The sequence below is a fragment of the Athalia rosae genome, chromosome 3, assembly GCF_917208135.1.
Source record: "Athalia rosae chromosome 3, iyAthRosa1.1, whole genome shotgun sequence".
NCBI classification, from domain to species: Eukaryota; Metazoa; Arthropoda; class Insecta; order Hymenoptera; family Athaliidae; genus Athalia; species Athalia rosae.
In genome coordinates this window covers 18,378,816-18,401,969 of record NC_064028.1, presented here as the reverse complement: position 1 = coordinate 18,401,969, position 23,154 = coordinate 18,378,816, and the positions used below count along the sequence as shown (strand labels likewise).

Genomic DNA, 23,154 nt, shown 5'->3' with positions numbered 1-23,154 from the left:
GCATCGTTTCACGGAATATTCTGATGAAATTTGAGTTTGAAAATAAAATTCTGTGAGATAAATTGAACTAGCTATAGCAATTAAGCTTTTTGGATCCTGGATTTGGTGAAATGCATGCGTGATGCTGTATTCAGTCAGCGTGATGCTCAAAATACATATAAGCAAACATATTGTGATATTCAATCTTATAATATAAATATTAGACATCAAATCTGTAAATCAAAAATATTTGGAATAAATGAGACATCCGTATTCTTTCGTATGCAAATGATATGTGTATCGCTTATTCCTGAAATCTTTTTCCCTAACCAAAATAACGGAATCGCATGAAGAGAAAATTCAAGAGCTCGACTTTATCAGCTCATACTTGTACAAAAGCATGATTGCATAGGGATGATTGCTAGTGTCTTGATCATACGCTATGAAATAAGGATAAAATACACAGGATTAAACGCATAGACACGATAAAGCACGAGAGGGCTCGGAAAACCTCCTCGGTTTTTCTGTTCTCCTGATACCCAGAAAATTTTTTGGCTTCAATTATAAACTGCGAAAACGCTGTTCTAAAGCTAGAAATCATTCTTCTCTTTTTGTATCTACGATTTATTGAATAAATAAATACATAGGCAGGCATAAAGCTAGTTCTGCAAAGAATCATTCGCTCTCTCTATCAGACTAGAAATAATCAGGAAGGATTGAATGCATGCACATGATGAGGCACCAAGTTTCGGACCACCTCCTCGGGTTTCCTGTTCTCCTGATACAAATCTCCACTTTTCGAGAAACTTTCAATTTTCAGGGCCGGCAATCTAGAGCTCTGCATTATCACTTATGATCCGAAGCATGATTGAACGATCAAAGACACAGGCATGCATGCAGTCAGTCCTGCGATGCATCAGTTGCTCTCTCTTTCATACTAGGAATAAATAAACAGGGTGGAACGCATGCACATGATGAGGCACCCAGTTTTGGAATACCTCCTCGGTTTTCCTGTTCTCCTGATACCTAGAAAATTTTTTGACCAAATTCTAAATTCCGAAATACTTCCTCGGTTTTTCTGTTCTCCTGATACCCAGAAAATTTTTTGGCTTCAATCATAAACTGCGAAAACGCTGTTCTAAAGCTAGAAATCATTCTTCTCTTTTTGTATCTACGATTTATTGAATAAATAAATACATAGGCAGGCATATAGCTAGTTCTGTAAAGAATCATTCGCTCTCTCTATCAGACTAGAAATAATCAGGAAGGATTGAATGCATGCACATGATGAGGCACCAAGTTTCGGACCACCTCCTCGGGTTTCCTGTTCTCCTGATACAAATCTCCACTTTTCGAGAAACTTTCAATTTTCAGGGCCGGCAATCTAGAGCTCTGCATTATCACTTATGATCCGAAGCATGATTGAACGATCAAAGACACAGGCATGCATGCAGTCAGTCCTGCGATGCATCAGTTGCTCTCTCTTTCATACTAGGAATAAATAAACAGGGTGGAACGCATGCACATGATGAGGCACCCGGTTTCGGAATACCTCCTCGGTTTTCCTGTTCTCCTGATACCTAGAAAATTTTTTGACCAAATTCTAAATTCCGAAATACCTCCTCGGTTTTTCTGTTCTCCTGATACCCAGAAAATTTTTTGGCTTCAATTATAAACTGCGAAAACGCTGTTCTAAAGCTAGAAATCATTCTTCTCTTTTTGTATCTACGATTCATTGAATAAATAAATACATAGGCAGGCATAAAGCTAGTTCTGTAAAGAATCATTCGCTCTCTCTATCAGACTAGAAATAATCAGGAAGGATTGAATGCATGCACATGATGAGGCACCAAGTTTTGGACCACCTCCTCGGGTTTCCTGTTCTCCTGATACAAATCTCCACTTTTCGAGAAACTTTCAATTTTCAGGGCCGGCAATCTAGAGCTCTGCATTATCACTTATGATCCGAAGCATGATTGAACGATCAAAGACACAGGCATGCATGCAGTCAGTCCTGCAATGCATCAGTTGCTCTCTCTTTCATACTAGGAATAAATAAACAGGGTGGAAAGCATGCACATGATGAGGCACCCGGTTTCGGAATACCTCCTCGGTTTTCCTGTTCTCCTGATACCTAGAAAATTTTTTGACCAAATTCTAGATTCTGAAATACCTCCTCGGTTTTTCTGTTCTCCTGATACCCAGAAAATTTTTTGGCTTCAATCATAAACTGCGAAAACGCTGTTCTAAAGCTAGAAATCATTCTTCTCTTTTTGTATCTACGATTTATTGAATAAATAAATACATAGGCAGGCATATAGCTAGTTCTGTAAAGAATCATTCGCTCTCTCTATCAGACTAGAAATAATCAGGAAGGATTGAATGCATGCACATGATGAGGCACCAAGTTTCGGACCACCTCCTCGGGTTTCCTGTTCTCCTGATACAAATCTCCACTTTTCGAGAAACTTTCAATTTTCAGGGCCGGCAATCTAGAGCTCTGCATTATCACTTATGATCCGAAGCATGATTGAACGATCAAAGACACAGGCATGCATGCAGTCAGTCCTGCGATGCATCAGTTGCTCTCTCTTTCATACTAGGAATAAATAAACAGGGTGGAACGCATGCACATGATGAGGCACCCGGTTTCGGAATACCTCCTCGGTTTTCCTGTTCTCCTGATACCTAGAAAATTTTTTGACCAAATTCTAAATTCCGAAATACCTCCTCGGTTTTTCTGTTCTCCTGATACCCAGAAAATTTTTTGGCTTCAATTATAAACTGCGAAAACGCTGTTCTCGAGCTAGAAATCATTCTTCTCTTTTTGTATCTACGATTCATTGAATAAATAAATACATAGGCAGGCATAAAGCTAGTTCTGTAAAGAATCATTCGCTCTCTCTATCAGACTAGAAATAATCAGGAAGGATTGAATGCATGCACATGATGAGGCACCAAGTTTTGGACCACCTCCTCGGGTTTCCTGTTCTCCTGATACAAATCTCCACTTTTCGAGAAACTTTCAATTTTCAGGGCCGGCAATCTAGAGCTCTGCATTATCACTTATGATCCGAAGCATGATTGAACGATCAAAGACACAGGCATGCATGCAGTCAGTCCTGCAATGCATCAGTTGCTCTCTCTTTCATACTAGGAATAAATAAACAGGGTGGAACGCATGCACATGATGAGGCACCCGGTTTCGGAATACCTCCTCGGTTTTCCTGTTCTCCTGATACCTAGAAAATTTTTTGACCAAATTCTAGATTCTGAAATACCTCCTCGGTTTTTCTGTTCTCCTGATACCCAGAAAATTTTGCGGCCTAAATTATAAACTACGAAAACGCTGTTCTAAAGCTCGAAATAATTCGTCTCTCTCTGTATTTACGATTTATTGAATAAATAAATACATAGGCAGGCATATAGCTAGTTCTGCAAAGAATCATTTGCTCTCTCTATCAGACTAGAAATAATCAGGAAGGATTGAATGCATGCACATGATGAGGCACCAAGTTTCGGACCACCTCCTCGGGTTTCCTGTTCTCCTGATACAAATCTTCACTTTTCGGCAAACTTTCAATTTTCATAGCCGGTATTCTAGAGATCCACATTATCAGTTCCGGTTTGTGTGAACGCATGATTGAATGCATAGAGAGGCACATGCTAAGGCCTGCAAGCAACGAGGTAATTCTCCGATCCTACGTCATAGAAGTAGGATTGGGCTTGGAATCCAGATAGGAATACTCATGATCGCATAGAATCAGGCCTGCAAGGTCATGTCCTGATCCTACGTTATAGAAGATTGGATTCACAGGAATGAATGCATGCACGTGATAAAGCACTCGAGGTTTCATCATTCTATATTCATCTATTTGTATTTATAAAATCAAATCTAATTGCAATCAAATAATCATATAAGCGGAGCATTTGTTTATCCTGGAAAAGCATTCTACGATCACTTTTATGAGGTTTCATGTCCGCAAAAATATTAATATTCGGCGCCAATTTGAATTTGGTTTTTTCGGACTCCAGGAGTGGTACTTGTCAGAGCGGCTGATGCCTGCATCTGCATTACCATGCTTGTGGTCAACTATTTGGTCTACCATCTTCTCCCGATAATTCGGCATTTCAGTCGATTCGGTGCAACGAACTCGGACTTATCCAGTGCTTACAAACAGTCACATTTCTTTGCTTTTGACTGAACATATCTTACGTGGAGATGGATCCAAGTGAAGTGGAGTTTTTGGGAGAGAAGAAGTTTGTTGAAATAATACCAAGTTTTTCGTTCAATCAGATACATCTAATTTCTGGTTCTGTAGGACCGTTTCGAGCCGGTTTACCAACCCTAGTACCGATATGGTTAGCTGTGAATTTAAAACAACAACAAAAGTGCCGTATCGTTAGACAAGAGTGGATGAGCGTTGATGTACTGAACGAAGTCAAAACAGCCGAACAAAACAGCGAGTTAATATTACTTACTCGAATCTTTGCTTGACAATCCTTTCTAACCTTAAAAAATGTATCATTCAATCGTCTTTTGGAGTCTGTGTCGTCAAACATTCAACAAATTTTCCTTTACGTAGATTCTTCACAAAAATGCCAAGCGATCATTATATGGACGAGGCTTTAGTATTACTGGGCGTAGCTTCAGATGATATTGAGGATTCAGATCAGATTCGAACTATTATAAAGGTGCGAAATCATGTGACGAAGCCAAAACATTGTGCTAAAGGCTTTACTACATCTATTTTTTTTTTGTAGGATATTTGGGATATCAGAATGTCCAAATTAAGAACATCCGGTGATTCTTTAGTGAAGAGCGATAGCACGTATGGTAAACTAGACCATTTAACTCCAATGGAGGTGAACAGTTTTCGACCTCTATTTCCTCACGTTCTTGACCAAATTTTGCGCCTTCAAATGGTAGTCATTCATTTGTCTAGTATATCTCTATTGGTAGTTCTTTTCTCCACTGATATGAAAATTCTATATTCCAGTGTGGGTCTACACAGATAGCAACGCAAAGCTCGCAGGATACGCAATAACGATTAACTGTAATCCCTTTTTAATGAATCTGCAGCTCAGGTGATCAGTGTGAATTTCTCGGGGTATAACTATTGACTTTTCCAAAATAAAAATGAAAAGCAATAAATGATCATAAGAGACAACAATGATTAATATTAAAATAATTTATTTGTCATTATTTCATTCATTTTTCTTTTCTTCTTTTTTAGTTCTGGGTATTATAATCATACACAACAACTTTTACAAGTATTTATTACAATGTCAAAATTAAATCCGTAAGTGTAGTTGGAGCAAAATTAGGATGTATCATTACAATTAATTTAGTTTTTTTTTGAAAAGCAGTTTATAAAATGCCATTGCATCAACTAACGGCATGTCTACAAACATTTGAAAGTATTCATGTTTTACGTGTCCTTTAAACATCAGGATGTGCACTACATTTTTTTCACTTTCACACAAAATACCTATAATGTATTATTAGCTAACATCATAAACATTTTCTTTCATTCTGTACAACCGCGAACTCGCGTATCGCGAACAATAATCAATTATAATAATAAATTTGCTTGTTTTCTTTTTTACATAACTTATTACAATAATTTTGTGCGATCTATGTCCATCCAAAAATCGACATCTACCTATTTGTCGAGATATTTGTGACATCTTACAGTTTTTCTTCCGCTCTCTTTCCACAAAATGCTCCCAGTTTCATTGAATTTTCAAATTATTTATGGAAGCAGCAGGTGAACATGAAGCGAAAACTTATCCTATATTTTATTCGTTTGATTATTAAAGCGCCAGCTACACAGAATCAAAATACATTTGATACACTTATGGCAAACGTAAGCACATGTTAATATAAAACATGTTTTGATTAAGCCTTTCATTTTTCATTCATTTATTTATCTTGTTTTCTCCAAATCACGGTCAGCACCGTATAATTTGGCGCGTGGCAGATTTATGTTCGAAATAATTTTAGTGAGGGCACCGCGTCGTCGTAATTAGGTAATAAACTACTTACTATTTCGCTAATAAGAAGACATTTTCTATTCCCAACAAAAAGCAAAAAAAACAATTAATCTGACTTCTCTGATAATTCGTGTGCTTCGTTCATCTTCTGGATATCCTAATAAGAGTTTATGTACCCATAGACTCACTGGCCATTGGTCGATATTTCTCTACACCTATAAGTACTGTGCATTTATTTGTGCTAATAATCATAATAACTAATCACTTTTCTTTATGTTATAAATTAATTGTGTAATATAACAATGATAATAATGATGATAATAATAATAACTATGATAGTGATCTCGTTGTCTATTAGCTCTTCGTGTGACCAAGACAATAAAATATTCATTTTACATTATACCTATGAATTAATTTGATCTTTGACTCTGAACCTGTATTGTGAAAACGGCTTGTTTCTATTCTAAATAATTATATTTTGAGAGTTTTTTTTATTATATTTAAGTAGACTTTGTTGAATATCTATTAATCTATTTTACATACATATAGGTAGGTAGGTATAGTATGCTCAATATTAATCAAGCGCAGCAGATCATACAAATTATCACTCAACAAGTTGCCCAATCATAGGTATTCACATTCGAAACTCATACTGTGAAGTTTTAACAAATAATGCATTACGAATGCATTTGTTCTAATTATTATAACAATTGTGACCAATTTCCAAGGACGCTAAAAAATCATTTTTTTAATAATAAACCTTATTGTCATCTAAGAATCCGGATACAATTGATATATTACACGCATCCTGACACTTTGCCTCCTGTATAACGATAACGTAATTGGTGATATTTATTTATTAATTTTTTTTCACACTTCCTAGCGCGATTTTTAGGTCGGGAAATGTTTTTTGCATTCGATTCAGATAACAGCAGCGCGTGTATTGTATAGGTAGATATACATTCAGGTATATGAATAAAAACGATTAACACTTGATACTTGATTCACTTGAATCTACATTGCGAATTATTTGAATGTCGTTGCAACAATAAGATTTTGTAAATTCATTATTATTATTATATCGATGTTGTTGAGCTAACTAATTAACTTATAATTATTGATGTCAACCATAATGATTACCGCACCTCGAGCATTTCTTTTTGTTCTCCTCCATTCTTATTTTGTTCTTGCCTCCTTCGTTCAAACGTAGTAATAATTGTACATGTTAAAATTGTGCTCGCGTGTCCCTAAAAGTAGGTAAAATCGGTGTCACGCGTTTGGCAAATCGCTCGCATCTTCTTCAAAAGCTGCTACTTGCTGCACCGGCCTTTCCTGGAGCGCCAATTGCTTTACTTTTTCCGCCCAAATTGGTCCCTCCGCCAACACCCTGAAAAAGTTGATAAAACATAAAGATCGTAAGCGTGAAAGAGGGAGAGATGAAAAAAAAAAAAACAAACTGACGCAATTGCTGCAATAAAGTAAAAAGAAACACTTTCCCTTCCCCGAAGTGCAGTGTTATCGGTGATTTTACCTTCTGGTATTGTCGCTGACGAGGCTGTCCGGGGCTCCGTAAACCGGAGGATTGGCGTAAGGGTCGTATCCTAAAACTGAGAGCATCGGGGCTATGTCCGGCATGTCGCGAACGACGTCATCCGGGATGTGACCGACCCACTTGGTCAGCGCCTCGAGGTTTACGGGCTTGATTACCTGATCCGAAGACCGTTCAACCCTGGGACAAGAAACGACGGTATTTGGTCAGCGCAGTATTTGATCCAATAACGGGCGTTTCGTAGGCGGAATGGTTTGGAGCATCGGCAAGCTTATACATATAGTTCCAACTTCTAGTGGGTCGTAAAACTACGCCGATCGTATATTATACCGGGCAAGTACCCGGAAATGAAGTATTCAGGCTAACGATAAGCTATACTGCTCAAACTATACGCAGTATAATTCGACTAGAATTGAAAGGGGATAAATTTATGCGCACAACAGATTGCACAGAGGATCAAGGTGTCGCTTGCAGGGTACGGAAAATTGGAAACCGCTAAGTTATGAGCTACGATAATAATAATACAATAATTAGCGATTGCTTACTTGCTCAGCGGTACGCCCCCCGGTTTGTTGATGAATTCTTCGTGGTGGAGAACCGAATCGTTCCATGGGACGTCGAGGAACGCCAATATTCGTTTCATCCAATCTTTCGGGTGTAGAACCAACTGCTCGTAAGGTACCATGAGGCATTTGTCCGAGCCAACTTCTTTGCACTGACCATGCATAACGGAAATTGCGTGATTCCATTTCGTAAGACATTGTCGGTACGACGTCAAATCAAACCCTGTTATGGTGACCTACGTTAAAAATGAATCATGTATTGTCAATCGGCGAGGTAATTATTTTGCAGATTCGGAAAATTTCATTGAATTCTCAGAGGTATAACTTAGTTATTACAGATGTAGTAGAACGAGAGGGTAGAATGTGTCTGGCTAGGGACCTATTATGCCGATGTAATATAGAAAAAAGACACAAAAGATAGAGGAGAGGGGAAAATCATAATGTCCCGCAGTCTCCTCATTTGTAATTCAAGTAGCCAATATGCAAAAACTTGAAATCTTGGTTACAAATAGGATGAAACAAGAAGACGTTATTATACAGTTCTCCATTTTGTTCAACATCTTATACATTTGTTTTTATGACAAAACAACTTTTACATCCGAGAAAGAGAATAGAGGAAAGGAGAAGCGAGTAAGAGAGAATCGTTAAAACTCCGCGGGCTTTGAAAGCCTCCATTAAAATTATACTGCCTGTACATCGTATACCTTACTTTACGTTACATCTCGTCGGAAACGAAACAAATTAGAACTGGTGATCTTGTCCAAGATTTTATAATATATTTTGAAAAACAATGGAAAATAAAATAGACGAAAAAATAGAGACGGAGAAAAGTCACACCCACCTTTCTCGATATTATGGAATGGACCGTAGCTCTCCCGTCACGAACCATAAACAAAAATTTAGCGTTAGGAAATAGTTCGAGAACGTACGATCCCATTTTAAGGGTCAAAGGATCCTTGTTGCATAGACGAGGTGCTGGTTCACCGTGACGCGCTATAACTTCGAGACAGAATGCTGCAATGGCGCTGTCCATCACCTGTGCGGATCATAAAACAAAGAAGTAAAATCGTGTGTTATACATACGTACATAAGCGTGACAGGTATATGGATGTACGAAGGAAGGGTGCATTATCAAACTTTACAAAGTATCTCCGCGATGCACGCGTCACGCGGGGCTTGTATAAAGGCATATCGAAATTCTAAAGTCAATTCTTGATCCCTCGCTTTTGCCCATCAATCTTCAAAAACTTCGTAACACGAGCTACGCTCTCACAGCTCTGTCGGCTGCTAATCTGTTATCAGTTTATTTCGGGTCTCCTCTCAACGCTGATGGCATATCGACGACGTTATATGGATCAACTAGACGTACTAACGAGATTTGTATTGATACGTTAAGCCTAACAGAGACGTATTTGACTACTTTGCAGTTTGAAATAGACGATGAATTCTTCTCTCGATTTGATTTTTCTACATAAGTGACGAATTAACGCAGTCTGCAGAACATGTAATAGTAATGCTAGGGCGCTTTAGGACTGCCGAAAATGTCTGGTGCCTGATTTATCGAATATGAATTTATACGCGATCAGGAGAAAAAGGATTCAAAGTAAAAATGTTTTAATTGGAAAGAAGACAATCTGAAGATTCACTAACAATTTCGATATACGTATACATCTAGAATGTGAGCAATGGGGAGAAAATTTGCTTCGCAAAAGGTACTTTACATAGCTTAGAGGAAAATTATTCATGGGGTGCTGTAGTTTGTTGGAAAAAATAAACTAGATGACAAAAAAAAAAAACGATAACAAAAATACCCCGGATTCTCACCTCTTTTGAGATTCCAGCTTCCTCAAGTCGTACACTTTCTCGTTCTGACTTGAGCCAATGGGATCTCATCTGTAGAATCCTTGGTATGACTCTCGTCTCTTGACCACATCTATAAAATCAATAATTTAAACAACAAATCAGTGGTTAATCATAACAATTCGACTATACAAATTCCTGAACCTGATTTTGGTGTTATGCAAATAATGGATACATAAAACATTTTTCCATAGCATGTAAAATCGCTACACCTATTACATCCACGTGTTTCATTATTATATTGTTAATATTTATTTTACGAATAGTTTTTCGGTAAATAACTATACTGCAAAAATTATACCACAATGTTGTCTATGTGCAGGAAACATTATGCACGCGCATGTCCGTGTTCACATGTGTATGATCCGAATGTATAGTATAACAAAAACTTTACAGTTATTTTATGCGTTAGTTACATCGTCACGTCTTCGAGCCGCGTTTGAGCCGAGGAGATCTACTTTTCCGTCAGGATACATATAATATATGTATACTGTATATACAAAACACACAGGATATCTGAATATATATTTATCGGTTGAAGGGCGGCAACTTCCCTCAGGGTTTTACAACACCTGAGCGTATCGCGCCTCGGTGTTGTGCACTTGTATCACTTGTTATTGCGACCATGTGCTCTGCTATCCTATCCAACCTGAGGGGAAAAAAAGTGTAAAGAATCCGTTTCGTTTATACCATGTATACGCGTCCGGAGAAGGATTCGAAAAGAAAAGTCCCGCGGCACGTCGCGTTACGTGGCGTAGCGTCGGTGGGGCATCGGTGGTACGGGATGAAGAAGGATGAGAGTAGAGGATAGAAAAAGTAAAAAAATTTGGGAAGCAATAGGGGTGAAAAAGAAGCGAGAGCGACGGTAACCGTGTACGTGACTCGAGATACTTTAACGTAACGAAACAGCATTGCCCGCAAAATGTCCACCCGGTCTTCCCCATTCTTTTTCAGGATTTACCGCCAGTCACGTCTTAGCCTGCACCTTCCGCGGGTCGTTCTGCAGGTCCCGAAGTAAATGTTTGGATTCAATTATCCTAAGGAGACATTTACAGGCGCACCCTTTCCTTCCTTTTTCTTTCATTTTTATTCGTTCATTCTATCTTACTTTCTCCATTCTCAGGCGCCTGTACATGCTTAGTTTTTACCAATACTATCCACGATAAACTTTTTGGTATACGAATCGAGTATCGTCGAGAAAAAAAGCAACGAAACGTCGATTCGTCATCTCACCTGACGTCCGGGTGAGCGTCGAGCATTGCTCTCATCAGAGTTGTTCCCGACCTCGGTACACCACCGATGAATATCAACGGCATAGTTCTGTCGTAGGGATAAGCTTTGTGGTCCGAAGCACCGATTACGAATTTCTGCAAACACAAAAAAAAAAAAAAAACAATCATCAAACATTTTCGATAAGATGTAAGTAGGAGGGTGGTACATTTATTTCGCAAGGGTATCAAAATTTTACGTCACCAATACCTCGAGGTTTCTCACGGGAGAGTAAAAAAGGAAAGGTGAAAATTTCAAGTCGGTCGATTCCAATCGTAACATCCGAAATGGTGCTCTACAAGGTCTAGGTTGATGGATTTAATACGTCCAATTGATGCGACGACAAAACCTTCGGGATTAGGGGAATTCGGGATAAGAGGAGTAGGATATAATTAATGCACCTATATAGGTAGCTAGTAAAATTTGACAAATGGGTTATAGTTTGACATAGGTAAATTAATTTGCGGTTAATAACAAGGTAGCCGTTGATAAATCATTGGCAAGCCAATTAGTTCGACTATGTATAAATTAGGCAAAATATTCACGCAGATATTTTAGTCAATCATACTCTATACGTCTGAGTGATTATCATCAATAACGCGGTTTCGATATTCAGAATTTCGACACAAAGGACATGTACCGATGCGCAGATTAATCCATAGACTTTTTTATTTCGGACTATTATAATTACGGTATCGATCGTGTACGTTCATTCGGTAAATCTACGAAACAATTCTATACTGAGGCGCAAGAAGGCAAACGACTTTCCCATACGCCTAGGTAGAAAGTAGCCACACGTCTTCCTCAAATATTGTCCGTAGTTTCGAAACGACGTACGGCAATCAAATATATCCCATCATCAAATCAAAAATGTTCGGTTTCTACATTCATCTTGTCGCTACGTGATTTCGAGAGTATCAAAAACTTTCGCGAGTCTCGTTCCATCTATCGATTCAAGCATATTCCGGGTAGCGCAAGAAATACCCTCTACGTCTCCTTTTCCTATAGAAACCTCACGTTTAACCGTAATTCTAAACCAACCCCCAAACTCCCACTCCTCGTTCCGTTAGTTTTTCACTCTAGAATCTGCTGTATACAGGTAAAGGTACTTATATTGCGTAATTTAATCAACATCCTAAATTACCTGTATGGATACTTCAATTAGAATGTTACAAAGGATAAAACCGATGATGATTTTTTTTTTTTTTGCCACATTACACAAAATTTTCTACGCCGTACGCTCGATTCGCGTTGCTTAGACGCACAGGTGGTAATATTCATAACTAATGACCCGGTAAATTTTGGGTGAAATTTTCGCACCGAGGGTACATACATAAATAAATTTCACGTGTATCCGGTAAGAGAAGTGTTGCAGGCATATTACAGTTGGGAGTTGAATGTGATTGGAAACGTTAACTGTACGGGGGTGAAATTTGTAGGCCTGCTTTAATTAACCTAATTGACTGTATTACGGCTATAAATATATCCGTATATACCTGTTCACATAAATTAGATACCGTATACACCATAGTATACAGAGACAATATGTATTACCTACGTGTAGTCAAAAATTTTTCGTAATCGGTATAACAAGGGAGGTATATGTAATGTATGTACAAGTCGCGTTCGTCGACCCCGCAAAGACTACAAAGGGGGCTGGTTTGAAAATCGAAAAAAATAAGTGGAGGATTTTTTGTTTGTTGTTTGTTTTTTTTTCTAAACGAAAGACTGAAGGCGAAGTGCGGAGCCTGAATGTTCGGTGGCGCGGTATCGTAAAATGAAAAATATCGCACAATACGGTCGCCGTAAATTTTCTATCACCTTGCTTCTTTGCCTTTTCCGAGGTTCGTGAATACTTGTACGTATATTATACATATATATATATATATATATATATCTACGTAACGGTATACACAGGCGATCTATACCATAAATCGTATAAGAAAACTGTTTTGGACTCCAAAAATCGTTCGGCTTTGTACATACTCCTTATATAGTATGTATATGTGAAAATTGTTATCGTAAAGATATACGATAAATTTTATAGAATAGAAGACCACAAGTTTGGCAGCAGAATAGCAGGTTTTTTTTTTTTTTTTAAGAACTTCGACTATAGTTTATTTTTTCTCCTGTTTGCATATAGGTGTATAAATTCAGTTAAGGATATAGGTAGGTATTAGAAGAAAGAACGGATTCTACTAACGGAAAATAGGGAGAAAATAAAGTGTGTAGAAATAACTAATAAAGGCATTGATAATGTTTTCCATACTTTTGACATATTAAACGTCAATTAAAAATTTTTGTTTTGTGAAAAAATTCACATTTTAAAAATAATAGCTTCAATCGTTTTTATACCAACGCGCATAGATCTTTGGTATGCAGATTGTCGTGATTTTTTTTATATTCTCAGGCTGAAATTCTTCTGTTCTATAAAACACGAGACAAAACATACAGATTTTTCTTTTTTTACTTTTCAACATCACGTATGCAGAGTTTAAAATAATATATATCTACGGTTTATATATTTATTTTTTGATCGCAAGAATATCTGCTTTTTTCAAAGTAGATATACGTTGTGCGCGAGGTGGTTCGAATGTTTGCACAACCCTCATACATACATATGTATCGATAGGCATATACCTACTATACATATAGATGCGGGGAATTATTATTTTAGTTTTTTATCGTATCCCTCGAAATCTCTTGTTCCTTGTAAGTTGAGAATTGAAATTTCAACCATATTGTAGATGTCTCTATCAACTCACGTATGCAGTTAGTAAAATGGAAAAGAAAATGAAAACGGCATAAAAAAGAATAGGAGGGATACATTTATAGAATAGGAAATGAAGAAGAATAGCAAAAGTAAAAAATAAACGAGGCTCATCGTCATTATATTACTCATTATTACCCAGAAACGCGATTCCAGAATTAAATAGATAGAGGAAATCTAATTAGTTCAGAGTGTTGCAACAATTGTACGAAAGTTAAACGTTTTATCAAATTTGCGATAATTGATATATAGATTACACGGAAAAATATGGGACAGATTAATAGAACTGTAAAAAAAAAAAAACATTTTACTATGCAAATTTATGAAAAATATGCAACTTTAACGAGTCGAATCTGCAATCGTACTCTATTATCGCGGATTATTACCAGGAACATATTAAAAAAATATGAAAAAATTTCAATTGACATTACCAACACGAATAAACGACGTACTCGTACAATTTCCAGTTGATACGGCCGCCTAATAAATTTATACCGGGCGTAATAGCCGCCGTAATTCAGCGGCTCCTATAGATAAGGCGCAGGAGCCGGTAGTTTGCATGCGGTGGAGTAAAACAGGAGGCCCTGGGGGCCGCGGAAATTTGAATAGAATAATGTGTCGCACTGTGCAGATCATGCACGCCGAATGTACTTCCGAATAACGGAGTGGATGATGCAGTTCGTGCAACGGTGGATTTTACCGCAGACTGGGACCGAAGTAAAAAATGAACGAAAAAATGCTCGATTAAAATGTTCCATGAAAACGCGTCAACGAGTCCGGTATAAGGTTCAATTTATTCATCGTATAATTATAGGAGACTGGAGCTTTATGTACGCATGAATTGCGAATCGAAACTGGCGCGTGTCGGAAACAAGGTAATCAAAAAAGGGAAGAAAATTTTTTTTCGGAGTTCTCGCTGCGAATGAAACGAGAAAAAAGAATAAGAGAAGCGTCTAGACTGGCTAATATAACTGCTGGGATTGTCATCGAATTCGACGCTTCAGCAGTGTAGATAATTGCAGTGGGTACAGGAGCGGTTAAGAATTTAATTGGATGTTGTCACCGTTTTGGCTATTGCATAATTAATGCGCCCTATAACACTGTACACGTATATAGTATACGTCCATTTCCTACTTGATTAATTATACCTACTCGCAATCAATCTCTCGAGGCGTCTCTCACCGGTTGCTAATAGTGGTTCGTCATACACATCTATATACATATATATATATGTATACAACATGTCCGTATACAGTAGGTATAAATCTCCGGAATTATAAATAACTTCCGTTATAAAAAATTCTGCAACTTTTTCAGTTTTTATATCAGTCGAATTTGGCAACTTTCATATATTTAAGTGTGCTTTGAGACATCGAGACAAAAGGTTTCAATGAGAAAAAAAAAAAAAAATGCCTTTTTTCAGTGGTACAAATAAATTCCTCTGACTCGGTATTATATCATAGATTTTAATTGAAAAAGGAATTTGAGAATTGAATAGAAGTTTCAACGATTACAAAGAACAATTATATAAATATATGTATAGAATCGACGGGGCGGCGTGTTCATTCGATTTTGAATTTGAATTGAGCTTCGAAAATAGCGAAAGTCTCGTATAAGTTTAAGCTGAGTCGAGAATCCAACTTAGCGTGAATGTTGCAGCGGAGTAAGAGCGAGTTTCCAGTTATCTCTTTTCTCAGGGCTTTAGTTGAGAGAAAAGCATCTCCAGTTCGCGTATAGCCGCGGTACCGGGGTGCACGTAGCGTTATAAGCAGAGCTTTCGTTGCCGCATTGTGCTCGCCGGGTAGACGTCAAATATAGGGTCGGAAAAAAACATTAAAAAAAAAAAGAGGGAGAGAGAGAGAAAGAGAAGAAAAGAAAAAAAAAATTAATTCGAACAAAAAGAAAACGGGACGGCCGTGGTATGAAAAATAAGAGAATTCCTTCATCCGACAGATCACGTATACGTAGTTAGCTATGTGTAGTTTCATTATTAGACAGACACAAAGCCTATACGTATACATATATACAGAGACGTACGTGTTCGTTTGTTCTTTCTTCACAGTCCGACTGATGGCGCTAATGGTGGACGGAGTTTTGCGAACCGGACTATTCCCTATGTACATACATGATATATTTTCTATGTCCGTGAACTGGACATCTGATGGAAACCACCACGATGGAAACCGAGGAACAAAGTGTTTTTTATTTTTCCTCTCCATCTCTCTCTCTCTCCCTCTCTCTCTATGTGAAAAATTTTACAATAGCGACTACGCGGGACTAAAAGCTGGATAATTGACCGCATTTTAAAACGAGTTTCGTACCAACACAGGTGTACGTACATGCGCAAAGTTTCAGAGACAATGAAAAAAACGGCGCGACAAGATCAAAATCTGGATGTACCTACACATAAATGAAAACTGATATTTTCATAAGATTTTTTCTTCTCTTGGATTTTTGTTTGAATATTCATTTCCTATTTTGACGATGGAAAAAGTCAGTCCTCTTTGAATACGATAGTTTTCCTATAGTTTGCGTGCGGTACAAAAGGTACACCGATTTTTCTTTATTCTTATTCGCATACACTCGCAGTCAAGAGTTTTCGCAGATCGGTCGTTCAACTTGGAGACTCAACGTTGAAAGTTCTTTCATTCGTTTTTAATTTGTTTTTTTTCTCTTTTAGAATTCATTCGTGTTCTCTTCGGTTGATATTATTTTTCCGAATTGAGATGTATTTTCAAAAAGTAGACGATACTCGAACACGATACATGCAAATATCGGTACGTAGGTATTATATGTAAATATATAGAAAACTGCATCGAACACGCGCGCGGATATACACGTGGGTGAGCGCTTTTTATTTTTTGCCGAGTAGAAACTTTGCGTATAACTTTTTAAAAGTCGTCTTAACTAAAGCAGGATCGGGAGTTTACACCGCGAAACTAGTCTCAAAGGTAACACTGTATGGTACTACTTATGTACCCACTTCGTAGCTACCGGAGTCGTGTTCTGGAACAGAAAATTTCTGTACAGGAAAGAATAGTTTATGTAATACATGTACATACACACGTGTATGCGTCCCTGTGTGCGAACAACTCTGATTTTTAACTCGTATATGAAAAACGTGACAAACGACGAGGCGAAAATATCGTATGTAATATACAAACGAAAGCCGTGGAAACCTATAAAGAGAGTGAATGGTTTCCATCGCCGAATCAAGTTCTTTTAGATTTTTATTATCATTATTTTTTCCTACATATGTACCATATGCACATACCTAGTTATCTCGCAGTGCGGATAGTGAGCAAAAGCTGAGGAGAGTCTAGACACGACTTTTACAGTAAAGCGAGAAGAAGTAGTCTAGGTCAGTGACGTGCCAAAAAATTAGAAGGACTTTCGGGATGCCATGGCTACTGAAAATAAGAAAAGGGAAACCAAAGAAAAGCGCCTGTCATTTGTCACCGGGCAACGACGCGACTTCGTAGTTCGTGGTGTGTAGATTAGGTGGACGTCGGATATACTACTTCTTCTCTGCAGGATTTTCTACTAGACCCATAGAAAAAAAAAAGGTTAATCATCCTTGGATTTTCACTAAAAAGGTTTTAGCCAAGATCCCGTTCGTATACCGTGCGCTCCGGGATTCGGATTCGGCGAGAGAAAATCAGGCGGAGCAAGAAGAAGAAATTAACGAAAAGTCACCATTATTACTTACGTAGATATCCAACGAAAACGTCGATCGTTGAAAATTAATCAATGATCCTAGCTTTGAAAATATGATGTGGATGTTTTTTGTCAAGAATTAAAAAAAAAACAAAAAAATTGTATCTGCGAAAAAAAAAGAGTCCGGAGTTATGAACAGGGCCGCGTTGTTGGGTCGAATAGACAGCGGCGTTAAATTGTGTTCAATCGGTTGGAATAATTCGTATACCGAACCCTCAAAAAGTGTAGAGGGAGAGAGAAGGATTTCCATTTCTTCTTCACTAACTGAAACGTCGAAGCGCAAGATTTCGATGCTGCAGGGGAGAAATATAAGCCCGTATGTATGTATGTACTATACGCACCATGTGAGTTGGATATCCGTTCGCACGTATGTACGGGCGGCGCACACAGAAACGCAACGAGATATCAGAGGGTGAAACTGAGCGAGACGCGAGGGAAAAAATTTCTAAAAGAAAAAAAGTATTGAAATTGAAAAAAAAATTGAGCAGAAAAAAAAAAAAAAAAACGAATGGCGAGAGAAACGTGGAGATAGACACCGCTGCCATGGAAGAAGAGTAGAAAGAGGGAAGGGGGCGTATAACGTGCGATGAATAATTTCTGCGTCAAGATAATAAATTGTATGACCACGCGACTGGCAATTGTTTCAAACTATGACTGCAACGAGCCGTTTGTAATTGGGGTCACAGTTAGAAGAAAAATTACGAAATTTATTACGCCGGAAACTGAGCGGTAGTTGGCCGGTTGTTCCGTAAACGTGTTCATGTTTCTTCCTCATTCGATAATTGTAGCGCGTCGTATCGCGGAGGGTGACAGCGATAGAAAAATAATCAAAAAAATGACGACCGAACGAATGGATGAAAAATTAAATTGAGGGAGAGAGAGAGCTGACGATGATATGAAAGAAAAAATGGGAAAAACGATGCTCGTGATATCTGCATCGCGCTGAAACTTTAGAGGGTGAAAAGAATACGTCGATGATATATATTGCGGATATAGAGATATACAGTAGATAGACGAGTATGGGTGTATAAAGTTATTGGAAAAAATGGTAGAAGAGAACTCTGTGAATCCTGATTGAGTCGTGTTGGACGACAAAAGGGGGGGGGGGGAATGGAAAAAGAAAAAAAATGGAAAAAGAAAAATTTCACGGCTGGCCATCTTCCGGGTGGATGACCGAGAGGCGAACGGCGACACAATCAGTGATATATATGTATATGTATGGATCGTACATATATACCGCGTAGATATGGCAGCTCACTTTTATTCTTCTATTATTTACTTTTCAAGCGTCGCCAAGATTGTTGAACGTTTGAAACGGAAGTGTCTGGATTTATCACAGCGGAAATTCCGGGGCAAATTTTTTACAGTTATACCCTGTAGGAACGGTTCTAAAATGAAATGTCGGATCTAAGGATTTTCTCGCTCATTGGAATTTTAGTACATTTTTACAGGTGGAGGGAAAAGAAGAAATAATTTCATGCGAACGAGCCAGACTCTCTTCCCCCTTTCGAATTGAAGAAATTCAACGTAAGAAAATATCGCAGTTTTTTCAAACAGCCTAATCAATGTAATCTTACAACTTATGCAGTTTGATATAACTACAGGTGAATGTCTATAGGTACAATATAACCGAGTCCCCCAGGAGTCATGCGGTATGGAATTGTATGCGGAGGTGATTTTTTTTTACTTTTCTCCGTTCATTCTTCTTCTCTTAATGTCAGCAGCAACTAAGAATTTAAAGAGCGCGAGTCCGTATATACGCGAATTGGTTTTTTTCCTTTCTTTCCTCTTTTATGGGACATAAACCTTTTTCTCTCCCATGATTTTATTTCCGCACCTCAACTCAGCTGCTTTTCTTCTTCCGGCCGTATCCGCCGATTTTTTTTTCTTTCTTTCTTTTCTTATCCCTTCGTCTCCATCTTTCTTTTAGCTGCGGCAGAGTTTCAACCGTCCGCGGAGACGCGCTCGTCTTTTTATTTCATCTAATTGTAAATCTGGGCAATTCAGCTATGTACAGGTATACGGGAAACTGCGCGCTCCGTCCGAAATTTTCTCATGTCACTTAACGTATATTTGTAAAAGACAAAAAGACGTATAGGAGACAAAAAATGAGAGAGAAAAATATAGGGGAACGGAAGACGTGAGACTCGTGCGGGATGTCAATTTTTTTGTTCGCCCATTTACTATACGGTGTATAGATGTGTATATATATATATATAGTACGTGCGGTAGATACATAAGGAATTTACCTCCTTGGCGATCATTACCGGGGTCGGCCCTTCCTTTCCGGGTCCGCAGATGATTCCGAGCTGATAAAGAACAAGGAGGAAAAGTAACCCCGCGAAGCACAAGATGGGAGCCTTCCGGCCCCCCCGAGGTGACAGAAGTGACATCCCTCGGGTCAGGCACGCCCTCGCGATACGATGCCAATTGTCACGGCCACCACAGCGTCTTTAACAGCCGAAAATCTGCAGCTGGGGGAATGAGGCCTCCAGATTACCTAGACTAACTCATCCCCATCTGAAATCAGACGAACGAAAAATTATAAGAAATAATGAGAATGAATGCCACGGACAATTTCATATCGTAAAACTAAGGCGAGGAACCAAATTTTCGGACGTTTCGGGAGCTCAGTTGTTATAGTTATTCGAAGCTATAGGTAGCGCCATTTTATACAACAATTTGTATGATCAGAAATGATTGAAATATTTTTAATACATGTTGTATCAATACGTGACGTGCGATATTTATGCATTTGGATATAAGTCAGATGCGCATAAAAATATATATCATGTACAGTTATGCAACTGCTATATATGCGAAATACATATACCTATATACGCTTCATACACATGTCCATATATAGGTGTGTACTTTACGTTAAATTCATGGTGTCTGTCGACCGCCTGCACCGGACTAAGCAAATCAGATTAGTGAGCGACATCGGTATTCCCCATGGCGGTGCGCGGTGACGAATAATGATTGTGATTGGTGGGTTAGCTAGTACACCGTCTATAATAAATATATATATACATATACGTATATATGTGTAGAGTCCTGTGCGCCTGACGCACGTCCTACACCGTTCCAAATTGAGTTTTATGTATTTTTTTATTTGTTTTATGTGTTTTCCACATTTTTTCCCTTGTTTTTTTTTTTTCTTCTTTTATTATCATTTTTGGGAGGGGGTATAGCGGTATTTTTATTACATTTCCAGCACGTTTACGCGTAGTCACTTACGGAGGCGCCATCGCGAACAACGGTGCGGTATATATAGCGCGGGGTAGTAAAAACTGCAGTGATGGCTTTTGCGGTCAGTTACGGAGAAATGACTATTCACGAGAATTGTAATAATAAAAATTAACCAAAGCGAAATAAATCATCTGTCGTCGAATAAAAAGGAATTTATCCCCGATGAATCAAGAATTTCATTTTGAAATTTCACGAATTTTGACTACGGCTAAAGAATTTTCCCTTCGCATTAAGCGCGGCGGAGACACGTCCGTGTACGCTACGTACATATCATTTAACTACACGACGGAAGAAGGCACCACATAATATACAGGGTGTCAAATCTTTTATCATTTCACAATACGAACGATATCACGGCAACGTATAATAAAAAATATTTTATCACCGATCAGCGCAGGATCCGGAACGGATTTTTGTCTGTTTTTTTTTTTTTATTATCGCTATTATTATATACGAGCTACATATACACGCTCCTTATTTTCGTTGTTTTTTACGAGGCGTAAAACTTACGTAATTTCCTTGGGTTTTTTTTTTTTTTTTTTCTTTTTTGTTATTCCGGAGAGTCGTCGAATACGGTTTTTTCTCGATAAAGCTGCGACATGGAAAAAAATAGAAAGAAAGAAAGAAGGGGTATAAAAAGATTGAGTCAGACAGAAAAAAACCCCATCAAAAAACGCTCTTTCATTACGAGGGAATCGCGCGAGTCGTCGTGCAGAAACAATGGGAGTTAAATTAATCGAATTCTATGGAAAGTTTGAAGCACGAATTTTTGTGTTTCTTTCTTTTTTTTTGTTGGGGGGGGGGGGGGGGGGGAAATTAATTTCTGATTTTTGCGTCCGATCTAGACACCCTGTATTATTCGGTAACAACTAGAGTAACTCTGCGCAGCGGATATATTATTGGCATCGAGCCCCGTTACCTCAGTTTTCTCATCAAAGGGCTGTCCACTTCGATATCTGTTATCATTCTAGACTATTGTACGTGTATGCACGTCACGTCGCAGCACGAAGTAATCTTCTTTATTTCATTCGCGGTATACGTATATAACATATATAATATACATACACTATATAATACAGCCGTAACTTTATCGTTTCTTTACTTATATACTTTTCCAACAATTCCCGGGGAGAGCGAGCCGTATAAAACAAAGGGAGGAGTACGTAGTAGTACCCGAGCGTAGAACTTATAAAATGATGGCGGAAAAGTGAAGCTAACAATAAGATTTTGCACCTGCAGCGTTTCGCGGTGATAAATTTTCGGTAAATCAACAACTACGTATGTAGGAGGCGAAGTTTCGCCAGTCATCAACTACCGATATACGGGGTGAGTCTTTCCCGACTCCGACGTTGGGAGGAGCTTGATTCGACGGATGTACGCTCGACCTCGAGCCGACTTCCTCAATCATCTACGAACGCGTCATGTTTCTGGCTCGATTTTTCCGCGTGCTGCGCTCTGACTGGGCAAGAAAACCGGATGAGAGCTCCTCCCACTCCCGGTGTTTTGGAACGACTCACCCTGTACGTGAAAGCATTTTCAACTTTCCTCCATGGTTATATTTCCAACGGTTGAGCTACTAAAAAAAAAATAATAAATACCGAAATATTTTTCGAAAAATTGTACCGGTCACATTTTTGTGACAACGTTGGCGATCATTCAAATTCTTTAGGTGCGGGTTGCGAGGCTGATTTGACCTGGCGAAATAATTGGAAAACAAATAAAGAAAAAATAAAAACGGCGGAACAGGAAGAGGAAGAAAAGGTGGACGAAGAAGGGTGCGAGAAGCTAAGAAGAAACTGAGGAAAAACGTGATAAAGAGAAGAAAACACACCGAGTTTATTTTTTCGATTTTTTTTCCTTTCCCCCCCCTCCCCCCGCTACACTATCGCGTCATGGGAACAATATGTTTGAACGTCGACCACCCGCACAAGCGCTATCATAAACATTGATCTAAGAGTTTCCAGAGTGGAGCAGAGAAGTAGACAACGTACCAACGCGTATTATATAAGGATGGGGGCTAAAAGATGGGGGAGAAGGAGGAGGAGGGGGAGGAGGAGCAACAGCAGCAATATTGTGGTGATTGTCGTCATCCTTCATCGTAGACGGGGCTGCGGAGTGAGGCTGGTTGGGACGTGGCGTTTTCTACACCATAGGCGAGAGATCTGCCACCGGAAAATGGACACTTCCTTCACCCCCTT

General features: G+C 38.5%; 2 protein-coding genes across 6 annotated transcripts in view; one reads left to right on the top strand and one right to left on the bottom strand.

Annotated features, from left to right (window-relative positions):
- Positions 1 to 4,056: 4,056 nt before the first annotated feature.
- LOC105689926 (probable DNA replication complex GINS protein PSF2) lies at positions 4,057 to 5,109 on the top strand. The gene is made up of 4 exons (XM_012407313.2): positions 4,057 to 4,446; positions 4,566 to 4,674; positions 4,744 to 4,905; positions 4,980 to 5,109. Exons 1-4 carry the CDS (start codon positions 4,202 to 4,204, stop codon positions 5,025 to 5,027), a joined length of 564 nt encoding a protein of 187 aa, XP_012262736.2. The 5' UTR covers positions 4,057 to 4,201; the 3' UTR covers positions 5,028 to 5,109.
- Positions 5,110 to 5,156: 47 nt separating this feature from the next.
- LOC105689925 (protein-tyrosine sulfotransferase) overlaps positions 5,157 to 23,154 on the bottom strand; it is a 108,066-nt gene continuing 90,068 nt past the window's right edge. For all 5 annotated transcript variants that reach the window (XM_048653409.1, XM_048653411.1, XM_048653410.1 and 2 more), the window contains 7 exons: positions 19,954 to 20,224; positions 11,182 to 11,315; positions 9,913 to 10,021; positions 8,930 to 9,124; positions 8,071 to 8,324; positions 7,508 to 7,705; positions 5,157 to 7,363 (listed from right to left, as the gene is read on the bottom strand). In XM_048653409.1, coding sequence (XP_048509366.1) covers positions 7,246 to 7,363; positions 7,508 to 7,705; positions 8,071 to 8,324; positions 8,930 to 9,124; positions 9,913 to 10,021; positions 11,182 to 11,315; positions 19,954 to 20,097 — 1,152 coding nt within the window. In that variant the 5' untranslated portion in view covers positions 20,098 to 20,224 and the 3' untranslated portion in view covers positions 5,157 to 7,245. The remainder of the gene's footprint in view (positions 7,364 to 7,507; positions 7,706 to 8,070; positions 8,325 to 8,929; positions 9,125 to 9,912; positions 10,022 to 11,181; positions 11,316 to 19,953; positions 20,225 to 23,154) is intronic.

Excerpts from the sequence above, each read along its gene's own strand:
- LOC105689926 (XM_012407313.2), top strand. The coding sequence starts at position 4,202 with ATGGATCCAAGTGAAGTGGAGTTTTTGGGAGAGAAGAAGTTTGTTGAA. Across the intron at positions 4,675-4,743 it reads AGATTCGAACTATTATAAAG|GATATTTGGGATATCAGAAT; the intron begins GTGCGAAATCAT and ends TTTTTTTTGTAG. Across the intron at positions 4,906-4,979 it reads AAATTTTGCGCCTTCAAATG|TGTGGGTCTACACAGATAGC; the intron begins GTAGTCATTCAT and ends TCTATATTCCAG.